The 22,334-nt window shown below is 36.8% G+C and overlaps 1 protein-coding gene across 1 annotated transcript in view; it reads left to right on the top strand.

Moving 5' to 3' along the window:
- MSH2 (mutS homolog 2) overlaps window positions 1-22,334 on the top strand; it is a 76,780-nt gene that overhangs the window by 42,102 nt on the left and 12,344 nt on the right. The window contains exons 8-10 of the mRNA XM_043918077.1: window positions 2,242-2,351; window positions 19,096-19,219; window positions 20,905-21,055. Coding sequence (XP_043774012.1) covers window positions 2,242-2,351; window positions 19,096-19,219; window positions 20,905-21,055 — 385 coding nt within the window. The remainder of the gene's footprint in view (window positions 1-2,241; window positions 2,352-19,095; window positions 19,220-20,904; window positions 21,056-22,334) is intronic.

Raw genomic sequence — 22,334 nt, 5'->3', positions numbered from 1 at the left:
AGGAAATCCAAAAAAGAGAGGATACTATATACGTGTGTCTAACTGATTTGTTTTGCTGTACAACAGAAACCAACTTAACATTGTGAAGCAATTAGACTCTGCTATCAATTAATTTGTTTAAAAAAGAGATGCTAGTTAAGGCTTGCAGGATAGGGAGCAACCACGCAGAGAAGGGACATTAACTCTGAGAAGAGCTGCGGCAAGTGGGCCTGTGTGTGAGGGACTCGAGGACGTATTCTGAAGTTTGTACAGGTGTTGCTACAGTGATACTACTTGTGTTTTTTCTCGGGAAACCTTAACCTTCTTCAAAGTCATATGGTAGAAAAGAACTTAACAGAAAAAATAATGATAAGGTAGACCTCAGTATATATGAAAAATTTTAAATGATTGCTAACAAAAGTGTTAACAAACTTTAATAAAAACAGAAGCTATATTGTAAAGTAATTAGCCTCCAACTAATTAAAAAAATGGGAAAAAAAAAGGAGCCTATTGTAAAACAACTATACTCCAATAAAAACTAAAACAAAAATTGTAGCCTACAAAAATCTCTGTTGCATTTGTACCCAATATCAGCATCAAGTGACTTGAAGCTTTTAAGTCTGGGACTCTTGTTTTCCTCCTTTGAGATGCCCTTCAGAGGCATTTACTTCAAATAAAGGTCAGTTTCAACAAAGTTAAAAATCTGAACTAGGGAATATACAATTCAGTTAGGAAAAAAATTTTTTTAAACACCGGTGGATGTTTTTGTACTCTTCATCTATATTCAGCCTTTCTACATATCTTAACATAGTGGAAAGTATAATGGTTAAGCCAGCTACTCTGAGGTCGTTGTGTGTTGCCAAGCTTACTCTTTAATTGTGGGAAAGCTTGCCTTGATCACTTCAAAACACTAGTGGTCTGGAGGAGTCATCATTTGTGAAGCCGTGCCCCCGCCATGTTTTACTGCCATCATGCCCCTTTAACCGATCGCATGTGAGCTAATTCAGAATAAAGAACCAGACATTGTAGCACAACAGACATTATGTGGGCAAAGTGTTGTTTATAGACTGTCTAAATAATGTTTCACACATATGTACTATTTTCTAAATATGTCTAGAGACTGTTGTGATTAATAATAATAAATGAATTCTCATAATTGTTTGACTGCCATCATAGCTTTTTCATCATCTTCCCAAGAGCTTCCCTTACTTCTGTAAAGGCTGATAACTACTGCTTTGGAGTAAAATGCAGTATGCTAGAGATCCCTTGCAGAGTTCTTCTAAGAGAATTTATTGGATATTAGAAAAAAAAATTCTGTGTTACAACCAATAATAATACATGATAACCATTGCTGAGCTTCTATTAAGTCTCAAGTACTATATATACTAAGTGTTGTGTATAGTTGTCTTACTCTTTCATCTTCTGGGTAGCTGTTGTTACTACTTCCTTTGCAATAGACAAGGATAAGGCTGCTTCAGATCACAGACCCAGTAAGTATGAGAGCAGGGATTGGCTCCCAGGTCTCTACTCAGGCCTTTCAGGCTGTAGATTCTGTTGCTTCACTTACTCCTCCTCACATGATCCCCCAACATGTGCTCTTAAACAACATCAAGCAAAGTTCCAGTGTAAATGCGTGACTTGATTTAGCCTCTGTCAACTGGAACACTGTATTACTAATGGAAATTAAGGATTTATAAGGTAAGTTAGAGATATTTTAATAACTTTGACTTGGGATTACTAAATCTGCAAGGAAACACAGTTCATTTGGTTGTAATTAATGTCACATTTCTGTATATAGTACTGCTTATGGAGATTACAGACATGTGGGGGCTTCCCTTATGGCTCAGCTGGTAAAGAATCCGCCTCCAGTGCAGGAGACCTGGGTTCGATCCCTGGGTTGGGAAGATCCCCTGGAGAAGTGAAAGGCTACCCATTCTAGTATTCTGGCCTAGAGAATCCCATGGACTCTATAGTCCATGGGGTCACAAAGACTCGGACATGACTGAGTGACTTTCAGACTTGTGAGGGAGGCACTGTTTTATTTGTAGGGAGTTTTGAATGCCAGACCATCTCCCTTTCCATATATGTCCTAAACATGTTTGAATTAAGGTATCCTACTAAGTAGTAACTTGAGAGATCTGCTGTACAGTTTGTGCTTTTTGGGATCAAATGCTGCTCGTTATCATCAGGTTTTTATGATTTGTAGATTTGTATTTTTAAAAATAGGACCTACTAATTTACTTTTCTTTTTCTTTCTTTTAGGAAAACATCAGGCATTGTTGCTGGCAGTTTTTGTGACTCCTCTTATTGACCTTCGTTCTGACTTCTCCAAGTTTCAGGAAATGATAGAAACAACTTTAGATATGGATCAGGTATGCAGTATACTCTTTAAAACAGGCACCAAAATAATTTTGAAAAGCAAAGGCACGTCAGAAAACATCTCCAGATTTCTCTTATTAGTGTTGAATTGTAGCACTTGCAGGGCACTTTTGAGACAGTGGATGTATGAATGATTGATGAGAAAAGGTTTTTAAAATTTATTTTCTTAATAAAAATCATTTCAATGGATAAAAATTAAGAAAGGTTAACAAAGGAAGTGAATATTGGGCATGAGTGCCCTGTTTAAAGGAAATTTCATAAATAAAAGATTTCACATTTGCAAGCTGAGTTTTAATTCCAAGAAAGAAGAAAAGTTATAGTCATTGAAAAGGGACAGGGTATAGAGGTAAATATGGAAAATAAGAGATGTCAGCTTCTCTTATTTATTTCCATGTATGGAAGGTCTTTGGGGGAGGAGGTTAGAGTGAGTGTATCTCTAGTAGTCATTACATACTGAAAAGTTAACCATGACTCTGCATACTAATACTGTGAAATTTTTCTACACTGAATTTCCTGTTAAACATGATCATGCAAGGATTACATGCTTCAGTTCCAGTTCAGTCGCTCAGTTGTGTCCGACTTCTTGCGACCCCATGGACGGCAGCACGCCAGGCTTCCCTGTCCATCACCAACTCCCGGAGCTTACTCAAGCTCATATCTATCAAGTTGGTGATGCCATCCTACCATCTCATCCTCTGTCATCCCCTTCTCCTCCCGCCTTCAATCTATCCTGGCATCAGGGTCTTTTCAAATGAGTCAGTTTTTCGCATCAGGTGGCCAAAGTATCAGAGCTTCAGCATCAATTCTTCCAATGAATATTCAGGACTGATTTCCTTTAGGATTGACTGGTTCGATCTCCTTGCAGTCCAAGGAACTGCAAGGAGATTGAATAGCTCAGTTGGTAAAGAATATGTGCTTACATTATTCTTAGTAAATGATAGATTCTTTGTGTTCTTCTTAATAATTAGATTAACTGGAGTTAATATGTGACATATGTGGTGCTGATTTAATTTTTTATTGGATAATTAACTGAGATTTAAAATATTTAAACCACATTTACTCTATGCTTTTTAGAGTTTAGAAGCTAAGGAGAAGGAGTGTGTGTGTATATAGGTATAAATGCTTCTTTTCTGGTAATATTTTGTCAGTAATAGGGCAGTCTTTTCCATTTACTTGTAGGTTAAGCAGTTAGAAAACTTGCATCATTTTCATCCTTTGTTTAGAAGACTTGTGTTTTAGTTGTTTTCTCTGTAATATCGCTTTTAGTGGAATGATTTTAGGTTCACAATTTTTAGGTCATTGGGAGCCTAGCAGTCTGCTTTAACAAGCCCACCAGGTGATTCTGATACATGCTTAAGTTTGAGACCCACAATATTTTTAATGCATGGAGGTAGTGGCTTAGAAGTTTCTAATAAAGGTGGCCACAAAGGGCAGAATCAACTGTAGTATTTTAGCAGAGCTTTGCCTGACCTCAGGGTTTTTTCAAGTATGGAAACATCTATAATGACATGGAAAGGCTCAATTCTTGCTTCCCCATCTCTCTGTTTTAGTCAGAGTGGTGTTGATCATCAAGATCTACCCGTTTACTCTCTTTCATTTAAAGGAATGTTTACAAATATCCAACTCTCCCCAGTCACAGGTGAGGCCACATCCTTAGGTGTGGGGGAGAAGGAGGATTTTAGGAGCATGTGAGTGTGTGAGACTGTGTGTGTTTGTATATGTGTCTGTGTAGGCATAAATGCTTCTTTTCTGGAATAATTTCTTAGTGACAGGGCAATCTTTTCCATTTATTTGGGGGTTAGTGTTCTTGAGGATAGTTTTCCAGAAAGATATTTAAAGTACCAGGATACAAATTTGTAAAGTGCTTTTCTTTATTTGATGTTTTACTCCTTATAAATGGAACATATAATATTAGAACAAGTGAAACAAAACGATACAGAGAAATACAAAGGCAAAAATTACCATCTTTGATCTTTCTCCTTCCCTCTTTTTCAGATGAACAGTGTTAATAGCTGGTGTTCTTTCTTTGGCTCCATTATATTTTCCTTATTGTGGGTTAAGGATTTTTACTTTGATCTGAAATACTTGACACATACCTGTTAAACTTGAATTTGCTGTGACTGTAAAATAGTAGTCAGTGTCAGTTCTTGAATGATGCTGCCAGAAGAGCATTTAAAGATTTTATAAATGTCTGGAAGAGTGAGTCAGAAAGGAAAACAGTACAATAATTGGGTATAGACTGGAAAAAGAGAGGTCATTTGTCCTAATTTCATTGCTGATACTTCAGATGTGACAAGCCCAGTTTTTAAATCTGAAGATAGAATATTAAGTAGTTAACTTTGTAGGGGAAGAAAAACTTGTCTTCTTTTAAAGGGTTCACTGTTTGTTGTTGTCGTTCAGTCTCTCCGTCGTGTCCAACTCTTTGCAACCCCATGGACTACAGTACTCCGGGCTTCTCTGTCTTTCACCATTTCCCAGAGCTTGCTCAAACTCATGTTCATTGAGTCGGTGATACCATCCAACCATCTTGTCCTTTGTCGTCCCCTTCTCCTGCCTTCAATATTTCCCAGCATCAGGGCTTTTCCGATGAGTTGGCTCTTCACATCAGGTGGCCAAAGTATTGGAACTTCAGCCTCAGCATCAGTCCTTCCAATGAATATTCAGGATTGATTTCTTTTAGGATTAACTAGTTTGATTTCCTTGCAGTCCAAGGGACTAAGAGTCTTCTCCAACACCACAGTTCAGAAATTCAAAAGTATCAATTCTTTGGCGCTCAGCCTTCTTTATGGTCCAACTCTCACATCCATACATGACTACTGATAAAACCATAGCTTTGATTATATGGACCTTGGCAAACTATTGTCTTTGCTTTTTAATACATTGTCTAGGTTTGTCATAGCTTTTCTTCCAAGGAGCAAGTGTCTTTTAATTTCATGGCTGCAATCACCATCTGCAGTGATTTTGGAGCTCAAGAAAATAAAGTCTGTCATTGTTTCCATTGTCTCCCCATCTATTTGCCATGAAGTGATAGGACTGGATGCCATGATCTTAGTTTTTTGAATGTTGAGTATTAAACCAGCTTTTTCACTCTCCTCTTTCACTTTCATCAGGAGGCTCTTTAATTCTTCTTCGCTTTCTGCCATAAAGGTGGTGTCACTTGCATATCTGAAGTTACTGATTTTTCTCCTGGCAGTCTTGATTCCAGCTTGTGCTTCATTCAGCCTGGCATTTCGTATGATGTACTCTACATGTAAGTTAAATAAGCAAAGTGACAATATACAGCCTTAGGAAAGGAAAACATATTCCTTTCCCAATTTTGAACCAGTCTGTTGTTCCATTTCTCGTTCTATCTGATGCTTCTTGACCTGCACACAGGTTTCGCAGGAGGCAAATAAGGTGCTCTGGTATTCCCACCTCTTTCAGAATTTTCCACAGTTTGTTGTGATCCACACCATCAAAGGCTTTAGTGTAGTCAGTGAAGCAGAAGTAGATATTTATCTGAAATTGTTTTTTCTATGATCCAACGGATATTGGCAATTTCATCTCTGGTTCCTCTGCCTTTTCTAAATCCAGCTTAAACATCTGGAAGTTCTTGGTTCAGTTCAGTTCAGTCGCTCAGTTGTGTCCTACTCTTTGCGACCCCATGGATTGCAGCACGCCAGGCCTCCCTGTCCATCACCATCTCCTGGAATTTACTCAAACTCATGTCCATTGAGTCAGTGATGCCATCCAACCATCTCATCCTCTGTCGTCACCTTCTCCTCCCGCCTTCAATCTTTCCCAGCATCAGGGTCTTTTGTAATGAGTCAGTTTTTTGCATCAGGTGGCCAAAGTATTGGAGCTTCAGCATCAGGCCTTCCAATGAATGTTCAGGACTGATTTCCTTTAGGATGGACTGTTTGGATCTCTTTGCAGTCCAAGTCTTCTCCAACACCACAGTTCAAAACCATCAATGTTTCGGTGGTCCGCTTTCTTTATAGTCCAACTGTCACATCCATACATGACTACTGGAAAAACCATAGCTTTGACTAGATGGACCTTTGTCTGCAAGGTAATGGCTCTGCTTTTTAATATGCTGTCTAGGTTGCTCATAACTTTTCTTCCAAGGCACAAGCGTCTTTTAATTTCATGGCTGCAGTCACCATCTGCAGTGATCTTGGAGCCCCCCCAAAATAAAGTCTGTCCTTTTCTAGTCCTGTGGCCACTGCTGAGTTTTCTAGATTTTTGTCATATTGAATGAAGCACTTTAACAGCATCATCTTTATCATTTGAAACAGCTGGAATCTCATCACCCTCACTAGCTTTGTTTGTAGTGATGCTTCTTTCTAAGGCCCACCTGACTTCGCATTCCAGGATGTCTGGCTGAAGTGAGTGAGCACACCACCGTGGTTATCTGGGTCATTCATATCTTTTTGTGTAGTCCTGTGTATCTTGCCGCCTCTTCTTCATATCTTCTGCTTCTAAGTCCATACTGTTTCTGTCCTTAATTGTGCCCATCTTTGCATGAAATTTTCCCTTGGTATCTCTAATTTTCTTGAAGCGATCTCTCTCTTGAAGTCTTTCTCATTCTATTGTTTTCCTCTATTTATTTGCATTGTTCACTTGGAAAGGCTTTCTTATCTTTATTTGCTCTTCTTTAGAACTCTGCATTCAGATGGATATCTTTCCTTTTCTCCTTTGCCTTTCACTTCTCTTCTTTTCTTGGCTATTTGTAAGCCCTCCTCAGACAACCATTTTGCCTTTTTGCATTTCTTTTTCTTTGGGATGGTTTTGATCATCATCTCCTGAACAGTGTTACGAACCTCTGTCCATAATTCTTCAGGCACTCTGTCTATCAGATCTAGTCCCTTGAATCTATTTGTCACTTCCACCGTATGATCAATTGTAAAGGATTAGATTTAGGTCATACCTGAATGGTCTGGTGGTTTTCCCTACTTTCTTCAATTTAAGTCTGAATTTGGCAATAAGGAGCTCATGATGTGAGCCACAGTCAGCTCCCGGTCTTGTTTTTCCTGATTGTATAGAGCATCTCCATCTTTAGCTGCAAAGAATCAATCTGATTTCGGTATTGACTATTTGGTGATGTCCATGTGTAGAGTCGACTCTTGTGCTGTTGGAAGAGGATGTTTGCTATGACCAGTGCGTTCTCTTGGCAAAACTCTGTTAGCCTATGCCCTACTTCATTTTGTACTCCAAGGCCAAACTTGCCTGTTACTCCAAGTATCTCTTGACTTCCTACTTTTGCAGTCCAGTCCCCTGTGATGAAAAGGATATCATTTTTTGGTATTACTTCTAGAAGTTCTTGTAGGTCTTCATAGAACCATTCAACTTCAGCTTCTTCAGCATTAGTGGTTGGGACATAGACTTGGATTATTGTGATATTGAATGGTGTGCCTTGGAAGCAAACCAAGATCATTCTGTCGGTTTTGAGATTGCATCCAAGTACTGCAATACCAGATGAGCAAGAGCACAGATTTTGAGTTCACAGAAAAATATTAATCAAGGAAACTGTTAGGATTTGGGACTTACATCCTATCTTAATAGGGAAGGAGGAGAGGGAGAAATGGCACTTACTGGAAAACAAATGGCTTTTAGGGAAGATGAGTGAGCTCTTTGGAGAACACATGGAAGATACAATAGTTTTGACTTCCCTGGCTGTGAAACTCTGTAAGAGAGGACTTAACAACAATTGAGTTCTTTGGGGGTGCTCTGCTGTTACGGAAATAACGGGGCTCAGCAACAAGGTCTGCTCTTGTACTTTTGTCTCAGTATAATTTTTATGCCACAGTGACATATTGTGAACCCTTTCAACATTAAGTTCTTTGCCAGTAAGATGTGAGTTGTGGATTTCCTTTTTTTTTTTTTCTGAGTAAATAATTTGAGGTTAAACTTAATATCAGTTAGGACTCCTATTTTTTTTGCAGGTAATGTAAACTCAGTACATCTTGGCTCATAGAGTTGCTTTTATTCAGAAGCTCTGTGAGCCCATCCAAAGAACCTCATTTCTTGATCTTTTCTATTTTTTTATGATTTAAATTTTAACCTAAGGCTGGTTTCTCTTTTGGCTCTAAGATGGCTACCTACCAGTAGAAGTTCATGCCATATTCCAAGAAAGAGTCCTGCAGTTTGCCTTGATGGGACTGTTTAAGCAGTGAGTGTGGCCAGAGAAACAGAATGTGATGATGGGCCTAAGGTCACCAAGGGTACGTTATTTCTCTAGCTGGAGGTTCACAAAGTAAGAGCTCTGCTGGGAGGAGGAAGAAGCGGAGTTACTGTTGTAAGACCACCAGGAGTGTCTCCTAAGATTCTGCCCTGTATCTGTAGACTTTACTGTTTTATAGTATGATACTGTCTTTCAAATAAATCAGATTCCTAGTTAAAGCCTGTCTAGAGTCTCTAGGGAGGTGACTTAGTATATCTTCTTTATTCTCAGTTACAAACTTTTAAACTTAGCTTGGGTTATAAGGTGATTTCAACCCTTCACTGTCATTGTGAATATTTGTGATGAGTTTAGGCATTTCAGTTACATGACTCAGAACCACTTTGAGAAAACCTCAAGAGAATATCAGTCGTTTTATGTATGATTTCACATTTTCTAGCTGTGCACTTAGAAATTCATGTGATGAGGGGAGCAGTCATTTATGTGAATGGTTGGGTTACTTTTTATCTTTCCCTAGGCTTAGCTTTTTATATAAATGCATCAGTTGTTTTTGTGGCTGCTTTCCATAAATTTTATGAAATGATTTCCTGTTTTTGAAGTAAATGTAGAGCAAAACCACTATAAAGCAGGGTTCAAAAATAACAATGATTTTTCACAAAAAGTAAACAATGTATGATTGAGTGGGATGTATGAAATTTTTAAACCTGTCTATATGTATTTGGACCATTTTATCTTTGAATCTTAGTTTTCACATATACTCCTTACTGATATTTCATCTACTGTTGGAAAAGTAATGACTTTAGATAAATTTTTATTGAAAATACTGGGACAAAAAATTGAAATCATTTTTAATAAGCCACAGTTGAATAGTCCTGATACAGCTATATCATTGCAGAGTATATAGAAGTTATAAAGATACTGCATTTATATGCAGTATACTTTAAAGTTTTTATACTTAGAAATGAGAAAGAAATACAAAAAAGGGAAGTATTATTCTCCCACCTAGAATTAACTGTCAGAACCTATTGGCATTTTTTCTTATAGTTGTACTTTAAAAAACACAGGACTAGGGTATGTCCCTCTTTGTCCAAAACATGGTTTTGATTTGCATTTCCCTAGTATCTGAAGGTAAACATTGGAGAAATGTCTATTCAGATTTTTTGCTCATTTTTATTTATTTTTTTTATTTATTTTTTTTGCTCATTTTTAAATTGGGATATTTGTCTTTCTGTTGTTGAATTATGGATGGGACATGTTCCCTCAGTTGTGTCCAACTCTTTGCGACCCTGTGGTCTGTAGCCAGCCAGGCTCCTCTGTCCGTGGGATTTTCCAGGCAAGAATACTGGAGTGGGTTGCCATTTCCTTCTCCAGGGGATATTCCCAACCCAGGGATTGAACCCGGGTCTCCTGCACTGCAGGCAGACTCTTTACCATCTGAGCCACCAGGGAAGCTCATTGAGTTATGAATTCTATTTATATTCTGAATACTAAAACCTTTTTCTAGGAGACATATGTTTCTGAGTTTTTCAATTGCCAAAAGTTGTTCATAGTGATTGCTTATTATTTTTATTTTTTTTATTATTATTTTTTTGCTTTATTTATTTATTTATTTTTTCCATTTATTTTTATTAGTTGGAGGCTAATTACTTTACAATATTGTAGTGGTTTTTGCCATACATTGACATGAATCAGCCATGGATTTACATGTGTTCCCCATCCCGATCCCCCTTCCCACCTCCCTCTCCATCCCATCCCTCTGGGTCTTCCCAGTGCACCAGCCCTGAGCACTTGTCTCATGCATCCATCCTGGGCTGGTGATCTGTTTCACCCTTGATAGTATACTTGTTTCAATGCTGTTCTCTCTGAACATCCCACCCTTGCCTTCTCCCACAGAGTCTAAAAGTCTGTTCTGTACATCTGTGTCTCTTTTTCTGTTTTGCATATAGGGTTATCATTACCATCTTTTTAAATTCCATATATATGCGTTAGTATACTGTATTGGTCTTTATCTTTCTGGCTTACTTCACTCTATATAATGGGCTCCAGGTTCATCCATCTCATTAGAACTGATTCAAATGAATTCTTTTTAATGGCTGAGTAATATTCCATAGTGTTTATGTACCACAGCTTCCGTATCCATTTGTCTGCTGATGGGCATCTAGGTTGCTTCCATGTCCTGGCTATTATAAACAGTGCTGCGATGAACATTGGGGTGCACGTGCCTCTTTCAGATCTGGTTTCCTTGGTGTGTATGCCCAGGAGTGGGATTTCTGGGTCATATGGCAGTTCGATTTCCAGTTTTTTAAGGAATCTCCACACTGTTCTCCATAGTGGCTGTACTAGTTTGCATTCCCACCAACAGTGTAAGAGGGTTCCCTTTTCTCCACACCCTCTCCAGCATTTATTGCTTGTAGACTTTTGGATAGCAGCCATCCTGACTGGTGTGTAATGGTACCTCATTGAGGTTTTGATTTGCATTTCTCTGATAATGAGTGATGTTGAGCATCTTTTCATGTGTTTGTTAGCCATCTGTATGTCTTCTTTGGAGAAATGTCTGTTTAGTTCTTTGGCCCATTTTTTGATTGGGTCATTTATTTTTCTGGAATTGAGCTGCAGGAGTTGCTTGTATATTTTTGAGATTAGTCCTTTGTCTGTTGCTTCGTTTGCTATTATTTTCTCTCAATCTGAAGGTTGTCTTTTCACCTTGCTTATAGTTTCCTTTGTTGTGCAAAAGCTCTTAAGTATAGTTAGGTCCCATTTGTTTATTTTTGCTTTTATTTCCAATATTCTGGGAGGTGGGTCATAGAGGATCCTGCTGTGATTTATGTCGGAGAGTGTTTTGCCTATGTTCTCCTCTAGGAGTTTTATAGTTTCTGGTCTTACATTTAGATCTTTAATCCATTTTGAGTTTATTTTTGTGTATGGTGTTAGAACTAGTTTCATTCTTTTACAAGTGGTTGACCAGTTTTCCCAGCACCACTTGTTAAAGAGGTAGTCCTTTTTCCATTGTATATTCTTGCCTCCTTTGTCAAAGATAAGGTGTCCGTAGGTACGTGGATTTATCTCTGGGCTTTCTATTTTGTTCCATTGATCTATATTTTGTCTTTGTGCCAGTACCATACTGTCTTGATGACTGTGGCTTTGTAGTAGAGCCTGAAGTCAGGCACGTTGATTCCTCCAGTTCCATTCTTCTTTCTCAAGATTGCTTTGGCTATTTGAGGTTTTTTGTATTTCCATACAAATTGTGAAATTATTTGTTCTAGTTCTGTGAAAAATACCGTTGGTAGCTTGATAGGGATTGCATTGAATCTATAGATTGCTTTGGATAGTATACTCATTTTCACAATATTGATTCTTCCAATCCATGAACACGGTATATTTCTCCATCTGTTTGTGTCCTCTTTGATTTCTTTCATCAGTGTTTTATAGTTTTCTATGTATAGGTCTTTTGTTTCTTTAGGTAGATATACTCCTAAGTATTTTATTCTTTTTGTTGCAATGGTGAATGATATTGTTTCCTTAATTTCTCTTTCTGTTTTCTCATTGGTAGTGTATAGGAATGCAAGGGATTTCTGTGTGTTAATTTTATATCCTGCAACTTTACTATATTCATTGATTAGCTCTAGTAATTTTCTGGTAGAGTCTTTAGGGTTTTCTATGTAGAGGATCATGTCATCTGCAAACAGCGAGAGTTTCACTTCTTTTCCTGTCTGGATTCTTTTTACTTCTTTTTCTGCTCTGATTGCTGTGGCCAAAACTTCCAAAACTATTGCTTATTATTTTTAAAAGCACTGCTGTATTTGCAGGTAGAGTTCCTGTTTATTTCTAATATAATTTGTGCCTCTGATATTCCATCCTTTGCATAGCCTGTTTATTTTAGAGGACCAACTTTTGACATTTAAATCCTCCTTGTTCCTTTGGGTTGTTTTGTTTTTCATTAATTTCCAGTCTTACGTATATATTTCATCTATTTTTGATGTCTTTCAGCCTCTGTTTTTCCAGCCTTTTTTAGTAAGCAATTAAGATTATACTTTTCTATGTGTTGTTTTAGCTGAATGCATCCCATATGTTTTGAGAGGTATAATTTCTTACTCAGTTTTGAGTCTTTTATTCCCATCATCACTTGTTCTTTGATTTGTCGTTTGCTTAGAAATAGTTTTTAAATTTATAAGCTTGGTATGTGTCAATTTCATAAAATTCTCCATGTATTCGTGGATTATAAATGCTCCCTAATTTGGTTGCAGAGTTTTCTATATGTCCATTAAATAAAACTTTAGTTGTTTGGTTCACATTGTCTGGATACTTGCTCACTTTTAATCTGCTGAGTTACTAAGAGAAATGTGAAGAAATTTTGCTTCTTACGTTTTCAAGGCACAGAGCTGTTATTTTTTTTTTGCAGTGAATTGAATCTTTAGGGACACTTTGATAATAGTAATCCTATTATTATGTAATGTTTTTTGCCTTAGATATATTTTGTCTGATAATAAAGCAATACCCATCCTTATTTTTTGTTTTTTTACATAGTATATCTTTTTCAATCCTTTGTGAGTTCTTTTGGTTTAGGTAAAACTTATAGATGCATTTATTTCAAAGTTTAATTTGATGATCTCTTTTTTAAGGGGCAGTTTGGATTTATTTCTACCAAATTATTTTGTGATCCCTATTCTTCCTGGTTCCCCTTACCCACTCTTTCTTTTATATTGATTGGATTTTAAAAATTCCCATTTGTTTCCTCTCATGCTCCTCCTCCATTCTATCAAACATGCACTGGTTTGAAATTATTCACAAACTTTTTTTTTTGTGTGTGTGTGTATACATAGCTCATCAAAGTGAAAAACCTGTCAGCATCTTCTTAAATCTCCCCTCAAATATCAGGACCTTAGACTACCTTAGATCAGATTACATATCTTCATTATTGGCTGATATTTTATTTCTATCTTTATGCTCCTTAGATTTCCACTGTTTGTAGTCAGTGTTAGGTTTAGATTTACCTGTATGCTTATCATTTTCATTGCTGTTCATTCCTTCTTCCTGGATATTCTTTAGGCATTCCTTTATTGGCTGGGGGGCTGTTAGTCAGATTTTGTTTGTTGTAACCCAGTTTTAGACACAGTGTAGTTAAGGGAGTCAATATCTGGAAACAAATGGATAAACAACAAAATAGTGCAAGCCAAAGGACAGTGCAAGAGCAAGGGTGAAATACAGGGTTAAGTTGTTCTTGAAGTATATTTTAACTGAGTGTACAATTTCACACTGACAGCTGCTTTTCTTCAGTTTCTGTGAAATTGTGTTGCACTGTCCTTTGGCTTGCACCATTGTGTTGTTTACCCATCTTGTTTCCAGATGTTGGCTCCTTTTACTACTCTGTGTCCAAAAGTGGGTTTCTTTCTTTTTTCCTGTTTGGATTTGCTGCATTTTCTTAATCAGAAAATTCTTGTCTTTTATCAGTTCTGAAAAGTTATTAGTCATTATCTCCTCAAATACTATATTTCTTCATTCTCTTTTTCTAATGCTGTGATTAGACATGTGTTGGCCTCTTACATTCTTTTTCTGCGTTATTTGGATTTGCTGCATTTTCTTTTTTTTTTTTTTTTTTGCTTCATTTTCTTAATCAGAAAATTCTTGTCTTTTATCAGTTCTGAAAAGTTATTAGTCATTATCTCCTCGAATACTGTATTTCTTCATTCTCTTTTTCTAATGCTATGACTAGAAATGTGTTGGCCTCTTATATTCTTTTTCTGCATGTGTCTGTGCTGCTTGCTTTGTGATTACTTCAGATAGTCTAATTTGTCAACTCTGGTGTGTAGTTTAACAGTCCATTTTAAAAAAATAATCATTATATTTTTCATTTATAAAAGTTGTTTGGTTCACTTCTAAGTCTGTCTACTCTTTTTTTAAGTAATATCTTGTTCTTTGCTCACGTGTTCTATTCTCATTCTTTAAATGTTTTAAATATATTTAATATTCCATCTCTAAAATTTCTTGGGTTTAAATCTTCTCCTTGTCTTCTTTCTGCTGTCATTTGTTGTTATTGTTTTGAGTCTCTTACTCATGGTGTCTTGTTTCCTTGTCTGTTATGTATGTTTAGATAGTACTCATTTATCTGGGTTCCTCCTGTGCAAGTTATACAGGCAAATCATATATCCCCTCAGATAAAATTTGCCTTTGCTTTATACCCTACAAATGTAATTAGCCCAGGAACACTTTTAAGTTAATTTCTCAGTCTGGAGCTTTCTACATTTGTTTGGGCAAAGATTAGGCTGCTGGCAAAGACTTAGCTGCTGTACATTTGTTTGGGCAAAGATTAGGCTGCTGGCAAAGACTTAGCTGCTGAAAAAGAAACCTCAAATAAATAACAATGGCTTTAATAGGATAGGGGTTTAATTTTCTATCATGACTGTGTGGGCATAGCAACACAGGGTTGGCAGGGCAGGCTCACTATCTCTGTAGCCTGTCTTCTCCTTTACTTCTCCTTCAAGATCCAGGATTGCTTACTTCCTTATCTTTATTCCAGCCAATGGCAAAGGACAAAGAGGGAAGTGGAGGTCACGTTCTGGAAATGGTACACATCATTTCTGCTCAGTCTTTTGGTCAGAATTTAATTTTATGCTCACACCAGCTGCAAGGGAAACTGGAAAATGTAGTGTTTGTTCTTAGTAGTTAACATGTCTTATGAAAAATTGTCAGTTCTATCACTGTAGAAGGAGGGGATCATAGAAAAAATGGCCACAACCAGCAGCCTTTTGCATTGCTAAGATAAGTAGCAGACATTTGAGATCCCAATCCAAGTGGAGGCATTTATTTGTTTATTTAAATTAGTTTGAATTGGAGCATAGTTGATGTACAGTGTTGTGTTAATTTCTGCTCTGCAGCAAAGTGAATTAGTTCTACATATACATATATCTGGGCTTCCCTGATGGCTCAGTTGGTAAAGAATCTGCCTGCAATGCCGGAGACCCTGGTTGGATTCCTAGGTCAGGAAGATCCACTGGAGAAAGGGATAGGCTACCCACTCCAGTATTCCTGGGCTTCCCTTGTGGCTTAGCTGGTATAGGATCCTCCTGCAATTCGGGAGACCCAGTTCGATTCCTGGGTTGGGAAGATCCCCTGGAGAAGGGAAAGGCTACCCACTCCAGTATTCTGGCCTGGAGAATTCCATGAACTGTATAGTCCATGGGGTCGCAAAGAGTCAGATCCCACTGAGCAACTTTCACTTCACTTCATACATGTATCCACTCTTTGTCAGGTTCTTTTCCCATGTAGGTCATCACAGAGCATTGAGTAGAGTTCCCTGTGCTGTATACAGTAGGTCCAAACTATTAATAGTTACCTACTTCCTGGAAAATCCATGGATGGAGGAGCCTGGTAGGCTACAGTCCACGGGGTCGCAAAGAGTCAGACATGACTGAGCGACTTCACTTCACCTACTCTGTATATAGTAAAGGCAGGGTTTTGGTCACACATTGTCAGAGAGGAGATTCTGCCCCCACTTTCCCTTTCCCAGGGCCCAAGCTGCAGGTTTCTCTAATTGTTACCATTTCTCGTGAGGTAAGTTTTTAAAATGGCCCTGTGGCCTGCTTTATGCTGGGGAATGACTCTACTTTGTAGGAGCTCAGGTATCTAGTTTTCTCTTAACTATAAACGTAGTTGAAAAAAATGCTTGTAATATTTTATCTAGTATTTCTAGGATAGTGGAGTTTTTGCTTTTGTTTTTGAAGATTTCTAGTGTCTTCCTTATATTTTTTTCCTCCTCTCTAATTACTTTAATCTCTGTCTTGTGAATTGTCTCTGATTATATCAAGTCTTTTCCTCTATGTCAGTACAAGTAATTTGATTCAACAGTATCTCTTCGCTGTTGTGTTATATCTATTTGTTGTTAAGTCCTTAAGTCATGTCCAACTCTTTACAACTGCATGGACTGCAGCACGCCAGGCTACCCTGTCCATCACTATCTCCCAGAGTTTGTTCAGACTCAGGTCCATTGGGTCAGTGCTGCCATCCAACTATCTAATTCTCTCTTGTCCCCTTCTCCCCTTGCTCTCAATCTTTCCCAGTATCAGGGTCTTTCCACTGAGTCAGCTCCTCAAATCAGGTGGTCAGAGTACTGGAACTTCAGCTTCAGCATCAGTCCTTCCAATGAATATTCAGGGTTCATTTCCTTTAGGATTGGCTGGTTTGATCTTGCAATCCAAGGGACTGTCAAGAATCTTCTCCAGCACCACAATTCAAAAGCATCGATTCTTTGGCACTCAGCCTTCTTAATGGTCCGACTCTCACATCCATACATGACTACTGGAGAAACCATAGCTTTGACTCTATGGATCTTTGTCAGAAAAGTGTTGTCTCTGCTCTTTAATATGCTGTCTAGGTTTGTCATAGGTTTTCTTCCAAGGAGCAAGCGTCTTTTAATTTCATGGCTGCCGTCACCATCTATAGTGATTTTGGAACCCAAGAAAATAAAATCTGCCACTGTTTCCACTTTTTCCCTCTTCTACTTGCCATGAAGTGATGGGACCAGATGCTGTGATCTTCATTTTTTGAATGTTGAGTCTTAAGCCAGTTTTTTTTATTTGTATATTTATTTGTGTATTATTTGTATTTATTTTTACTTTAGTGATACTGCTAGGATCTGATTTTCCTTTCCTTTTTTTAAATTTTTTTTCTTGATATTTTATACCATTTTGGAGTTCTAAGCCTGGATTTATTTTGTTCTATTAATATTTCCTGTTGTGTAGTCTAGGGTAATAGCTGTGTGTGTTTCTGGTACTAAGTGGCTGATGATATGAAAACAACTCATAGAAGTCATTGTGTTATGTTCGTTGGAATACTTCAGTTCTAAGTTAGAACACTTAGTTCGGTGGTATATTTTCTTAACCATTGTTTGGGAGGAGTACAGCATTACCAAAGGGCACTCCATCTCGGGGTGTGGCCTAATACTGTTTAGTAAGTTAGAGCTCAGTCATTACTTTCCGTTGCTTCATTTGGGTCTTCTCTCCAGATTGGGATTATTAAGTGAGCTTTCTCAGGGTTTTGTTGACTCACCAATGGATTTCTGAAAGGTGGGAATGAGGATAGGAATTTAGCCTGGCTCAGCATCACTTCTCTTAAGTTTTGTTGGAAGAAGGCAGTTCTGTAACACTGTCAATCCACCATTGTAGCATTAATTTTTCCCTTGGAGTTATCATAAATCTTGGTCCTTGTTTGTAAATCATCTCCATTGTCTATTTAAATATCTGTATAATATTCTATTGATGTACCATTGTGCAAATATTGTGAGTTCTATTATTTCCAGGCCTTATAACATAAATCTGTAGAGATCTTATTCATCCATGTGTTGTTTGCTTCTGTTGTATTATTTCCTTAGATTGAATTTCTAGGAGTAGAATTGCTATGTCAGAGTATAACAAATATCTCTTGAGTCTTGTTGCATATTGCTTTTTTTGTTTTTTTAAGGTTATAGCAATTTAGATTCTCACCAGAAACGAATGAGTATACTAATTTCACTGTAGCCTCATTAGTATTTGGAAGTAGGTTTCTTTTTCCTAAAAAAAAAAAAAAAAAGCTGTAGAATAATATCTTAAGGGTGCTTAAGTATTCATGCCTTTTATTTTTATGGAGCTTTAGCATTTTCTATGGCTTTAGTTTACTACTTATTTTCTCATCTGTGAGTTGTATATTTTATACTTGCCCAGTTAATGACTTGATGTTTTTCTCATACATGCAAACAAGTGCCTTTTTATAAAAGAAAATGTCAACCTTTACATTTTTATGTTTTGCAAAGCTGTTTTTACAAATCTTTCGCTTTTAAAAAAGTTAGTTTTGTTTGAAATTTAAAATTTTAGTATATAATAAAATCTTTTGTTGGTTTAAATTGGAGAAAGTTATTTGATAAATGTTTTATTCTCTTTTTTGCTAGTTTTCTGTAATATTTTATTTCCTCATTCTTGTGTTCAATTTTGGTATGTGAAGAAGGTATGCTCTGATTAAATGGATAGTAATTAGGAATTTATATCAATCTCACATACTGAATTTTTAAAAATTTCCTCATTTTAGAAAACTGACTCATATTTTTATATGAAATTGGGTCTTTTTAATAGTTATTATATGTGTGGATAGACTTCATTCTTTTTTAAAAAAAAATAGTCTTTCATAATTTTGTCTGCTCAAGTTTTAGTCATTTTGTTTTGTTTCAAAAAAGGATTTCAAGAGGCTGACTTTCCGAAATTCCTAAGATAGATCCTTGGTTTGGGCAAAAATCATTCTGTTACAGTCTAAACATTGTTTAGGGAAAAATATAGATAAAAATAATGTATACTGTTAGTGGTAAAAGCATCATTAGCACTAGGCTGTTTCATATGAATAATTCTTTGTGTATCTAGAGGTCTCAGCTCCTAATAAATAGAACTCTTTACATCTGTTAATCAATAAAAACTCCTTTACAGTTGTGACTGAATAACTTATAGATAGTGAATCATTTAACTCAAAACATTAGTGAATTTTAAATAAGCAAAGAATTTCATCACTTCCATCTTTATCCATCACTGATAAAATTTGGCTACTCTTTGCTCTGTTTTTAGGTGGAAAACCATGAATTCCTTGTAAAACCTTCATTTGATCCTAACTTGAGTGAATTAAGAGAAATAATGGATGACTTAGAAAAGAAGATGCAGTCAACATTAATAAGTGCAGCTAGAGATCTAGGTAAGAATGGGTCGTTGAAAGTTTGAATAATTCTTTTGTCTACATAGTATCCACACGAGCTAGAAGACACAGTTGATCATGCCACTTTCTTGTTTAAAGTGCAAGCCCTGTTTTCTACTGACTAAAATTACAGTCAGGTAAAGTTTACATACAGGATTCTTTACATCTGGGGCCTGGCCTCCCCTTCAGATTCATCTCTTAACCACTGTCTCTAATCCCAGGATGACCCCACATCCCTGCCAAATGATTGACCCCATATTGCCCTTGCAGCATCTTTTAAGTAAGACCTGTTTTAAGTGACACTCCCTCTGTAAGCCTAATTCTATTAGGAATAGTTCATTGATTGGGCTTTGGGGTTCCCAAGCACTTCATTAATATCAACTTTAAAAATTAATTGTTTTAAATTCCCTAGCTTATTCCCTAATTAGTCTCACACTGTTTTGTTCTGTCTTCCTCTGAATGTATAAACCTCTTTGTAATGAGCATCTTTGACTTTTATGTTAAATGAATAAATCTTAGCATATTAGAAGACCCCTCCGAGCAGTATCACTCCAGTATATGCCCATGTGTGCTCAGTCATGTCTGACTCTTTGCAACCCCCTGGACTATAGTCCACCAGGCTCCTCAGTCCATGGAATTTTCCAGGCAGAAATAATGGAGAGGGTTGCCATTTCTTTCTCCAGAGAATCTTCCTGACCCAGGGATCAAACCTGCATCTCTTGCGTCTCCTGCATTGGCAGGCAGATTCTTTACCACTGCGCCACCTGGGAAGCCCCCTGTATATGCCCATACCAACACATAAAAAATTTTTAAAAAATGGTTTCCATGAAGAGTTCATATATGAACTTGATCCTAGATTTAATCTTTGGCTTGAAGGATATTGAAATTTACCATCCTCATTGTATAGATCTCTCCATGGCCTCTTTATGTCTGTCCTCCCTGGTCAGGTGAGATCTGGCTTTAGTTGTTTGCTGTTTCTAGTACTCCATAGTCGTGCTTCAGCAAATAAATTTATTTAAGTTTTAAGATACTATCTCTCTCTTCTGGTTTGGGGTCTAAAGATCACATTGATGATCGAATGAGGAGAGGACAAGCGTAAAAATTAAAAAATCTTAGGTGCATAGTCTAGCTGATTGATCATTGCCTTTTTTGTGATGCTCCCTACACTTAACAGAGTACGTGGCCTAGTGTTTTTCTAGAGCTTCGTTGTCAATCTCAGAGTCTCACATTTTTCTTTGGAAAGTGTATTTGTTTTCTTTAATTATACTCTACATTAGTTCCAGGGAAAGGCTTTGGTTAACTAAAGAACCTTCAGCAAAACTCCTCAACGGTAACCACCATACCTTACCTACCCTCAAGCCCACAGCATCTGAAACACTGAGCTACCCCACTGCTGGTGCCCTGCATCCTTGGATGGGTTTACCCAGAACGGGCTCCACATCACAGGCTAACATTAAAAGGGGGATTTAAATATTTTATAGATATCCTTAATTCATGTAGTTTTTTGAGTGAAGTAGGATTTGCATCTTTCCCAGTCAGATAGTATTAATAATTTCCAGTATGCTGTCATGTAAATGATAAAAGTATATTTTTTCACTATTTAGATTTAATTATTTTAAACACTTATATTTAAAATGGCTGTACATATCTATGACTTACTCTTTCTTTTTTTCCTGATCATGAAGGCTTAGATCCTGGCAAACAGATTAAACTGGATTCCAGCACACAGTTTGGCTATTATTTCCGAGTAACGTGTAAGGAAGAAAAAGTCCTTCGTAATAATAAAAATTTCAGTACCGTAGATATCCAGAAGAATGGTGTTAAATTTACAAACAGGTTTGTAAGCCTATGTTAAATGAAATCTTTACTAGTTCCATAAACTATTCTTTGATGAAATGTGAATGTTGCATGATAAGGAAGTTTTATTTTATTTATTGATACAAGGCATAAAATAAGATTGAAGCTTTTTTGTTTTTTTCCTAACGAGAGGTTGGTCAGGCATCCTAACACTACTTGTTGAATAATTCAGCTTTTCCTCATTCACTGAAATGGCACTTTGGGTTTGTTTTTAAGATTATTCTTTCAGGTATTTCTCTTATCCTTTTATCAATATGAAATAGATTATATTACATTTTTGTGTGTTTCCATATCTGTTAGAGTTAGTTCCCTTCGTATCTCTGTTAGTTATTTTCACATGTTTATTTTTTCTAAGAAAACTTTGTCATTCTGGTATATCAATTGATGTGTCATTTAGTTTAGGGAGATGCTACCAACTTTAATGAGGCCATTCATTAGACTCTAAGTTTTTTTTTTTTTTAAATCATGTTAATGTTGGAAAAAATCTTAGTAGTTTTTTATGCGTTTTCTCCTGCTGATGTTAGGAAGCTCCTGAGGCAAATTACAAGTGAAAAAGAATTATTTAAAAATAAAGTAACTGGGAGAGTAAGGTCATTATCCTTTCTCTTCTGTATTATTTTAGAACTTATGGCCAGCCTCACTCCTGCCCTTCTTGGGTATTCTTAGTATTTCCAGTTAGCTTTTGTATATATACCCCTCTTTTACCCATTTATTTAGTGTTTTTGGGTGTCTCTTATATGCAGACATTATTCTAGGTGTTCAAACAACCTAATAATGAAAAACAGTGTGTCTGTTTAGTTTGTTTCTCATAACAACTCTCTGAAATAAATAGGACAGGTTATAGTTCTCACCTTTAGATGGAGAAACTGAAACTCCAGTTCCCCAGGACCGGACAACTAGCAACCATAGATACTCAGACCTAGATCTTCTGTTGCTAGATTTATTAGTTGCTATTTGTTGATCACACTGTATCCCTGATTCAAGAAATGTATATATGTTATAACTGACCAGTGAGTGATTTGAAGAAATTCTGTCTTACCCAAACCAAAATATAAATATCAGAAGTTGAACTGAATGGCAGCGGTGGTTCCAAAAGCTGTGAGAAGTTCATTTGTTTATTCGTTCATTGATTTGTGTCCGCAGATTGAATGCTGCCGTGGGTCTGACTTTGTGATCATACAGTTGTTCTTCTTAGAAACCTCTGATGTCTGTCATCAGGAAAAATCTAAAATCTGTACCGTAGCCTATACAATTTGAT

The sequence above is a fragment of the Cervus elaphus genome, chromosome 11 (genome assembly GCF_910594005.1).
Source record: "Cervus elaphus chromosome 11, mCerEla1.1, whole genome shotgun sequence".
Classification (NCBI taxonomy): Eukaryota; Metazoa; Chordata; class Mammalia; order Artiodactyla; family Cervidae; genus Cervus; species Cervus elaphus.
This window is presented reverse-complemented; position numbering and strand designations above follow the sequence as displayed.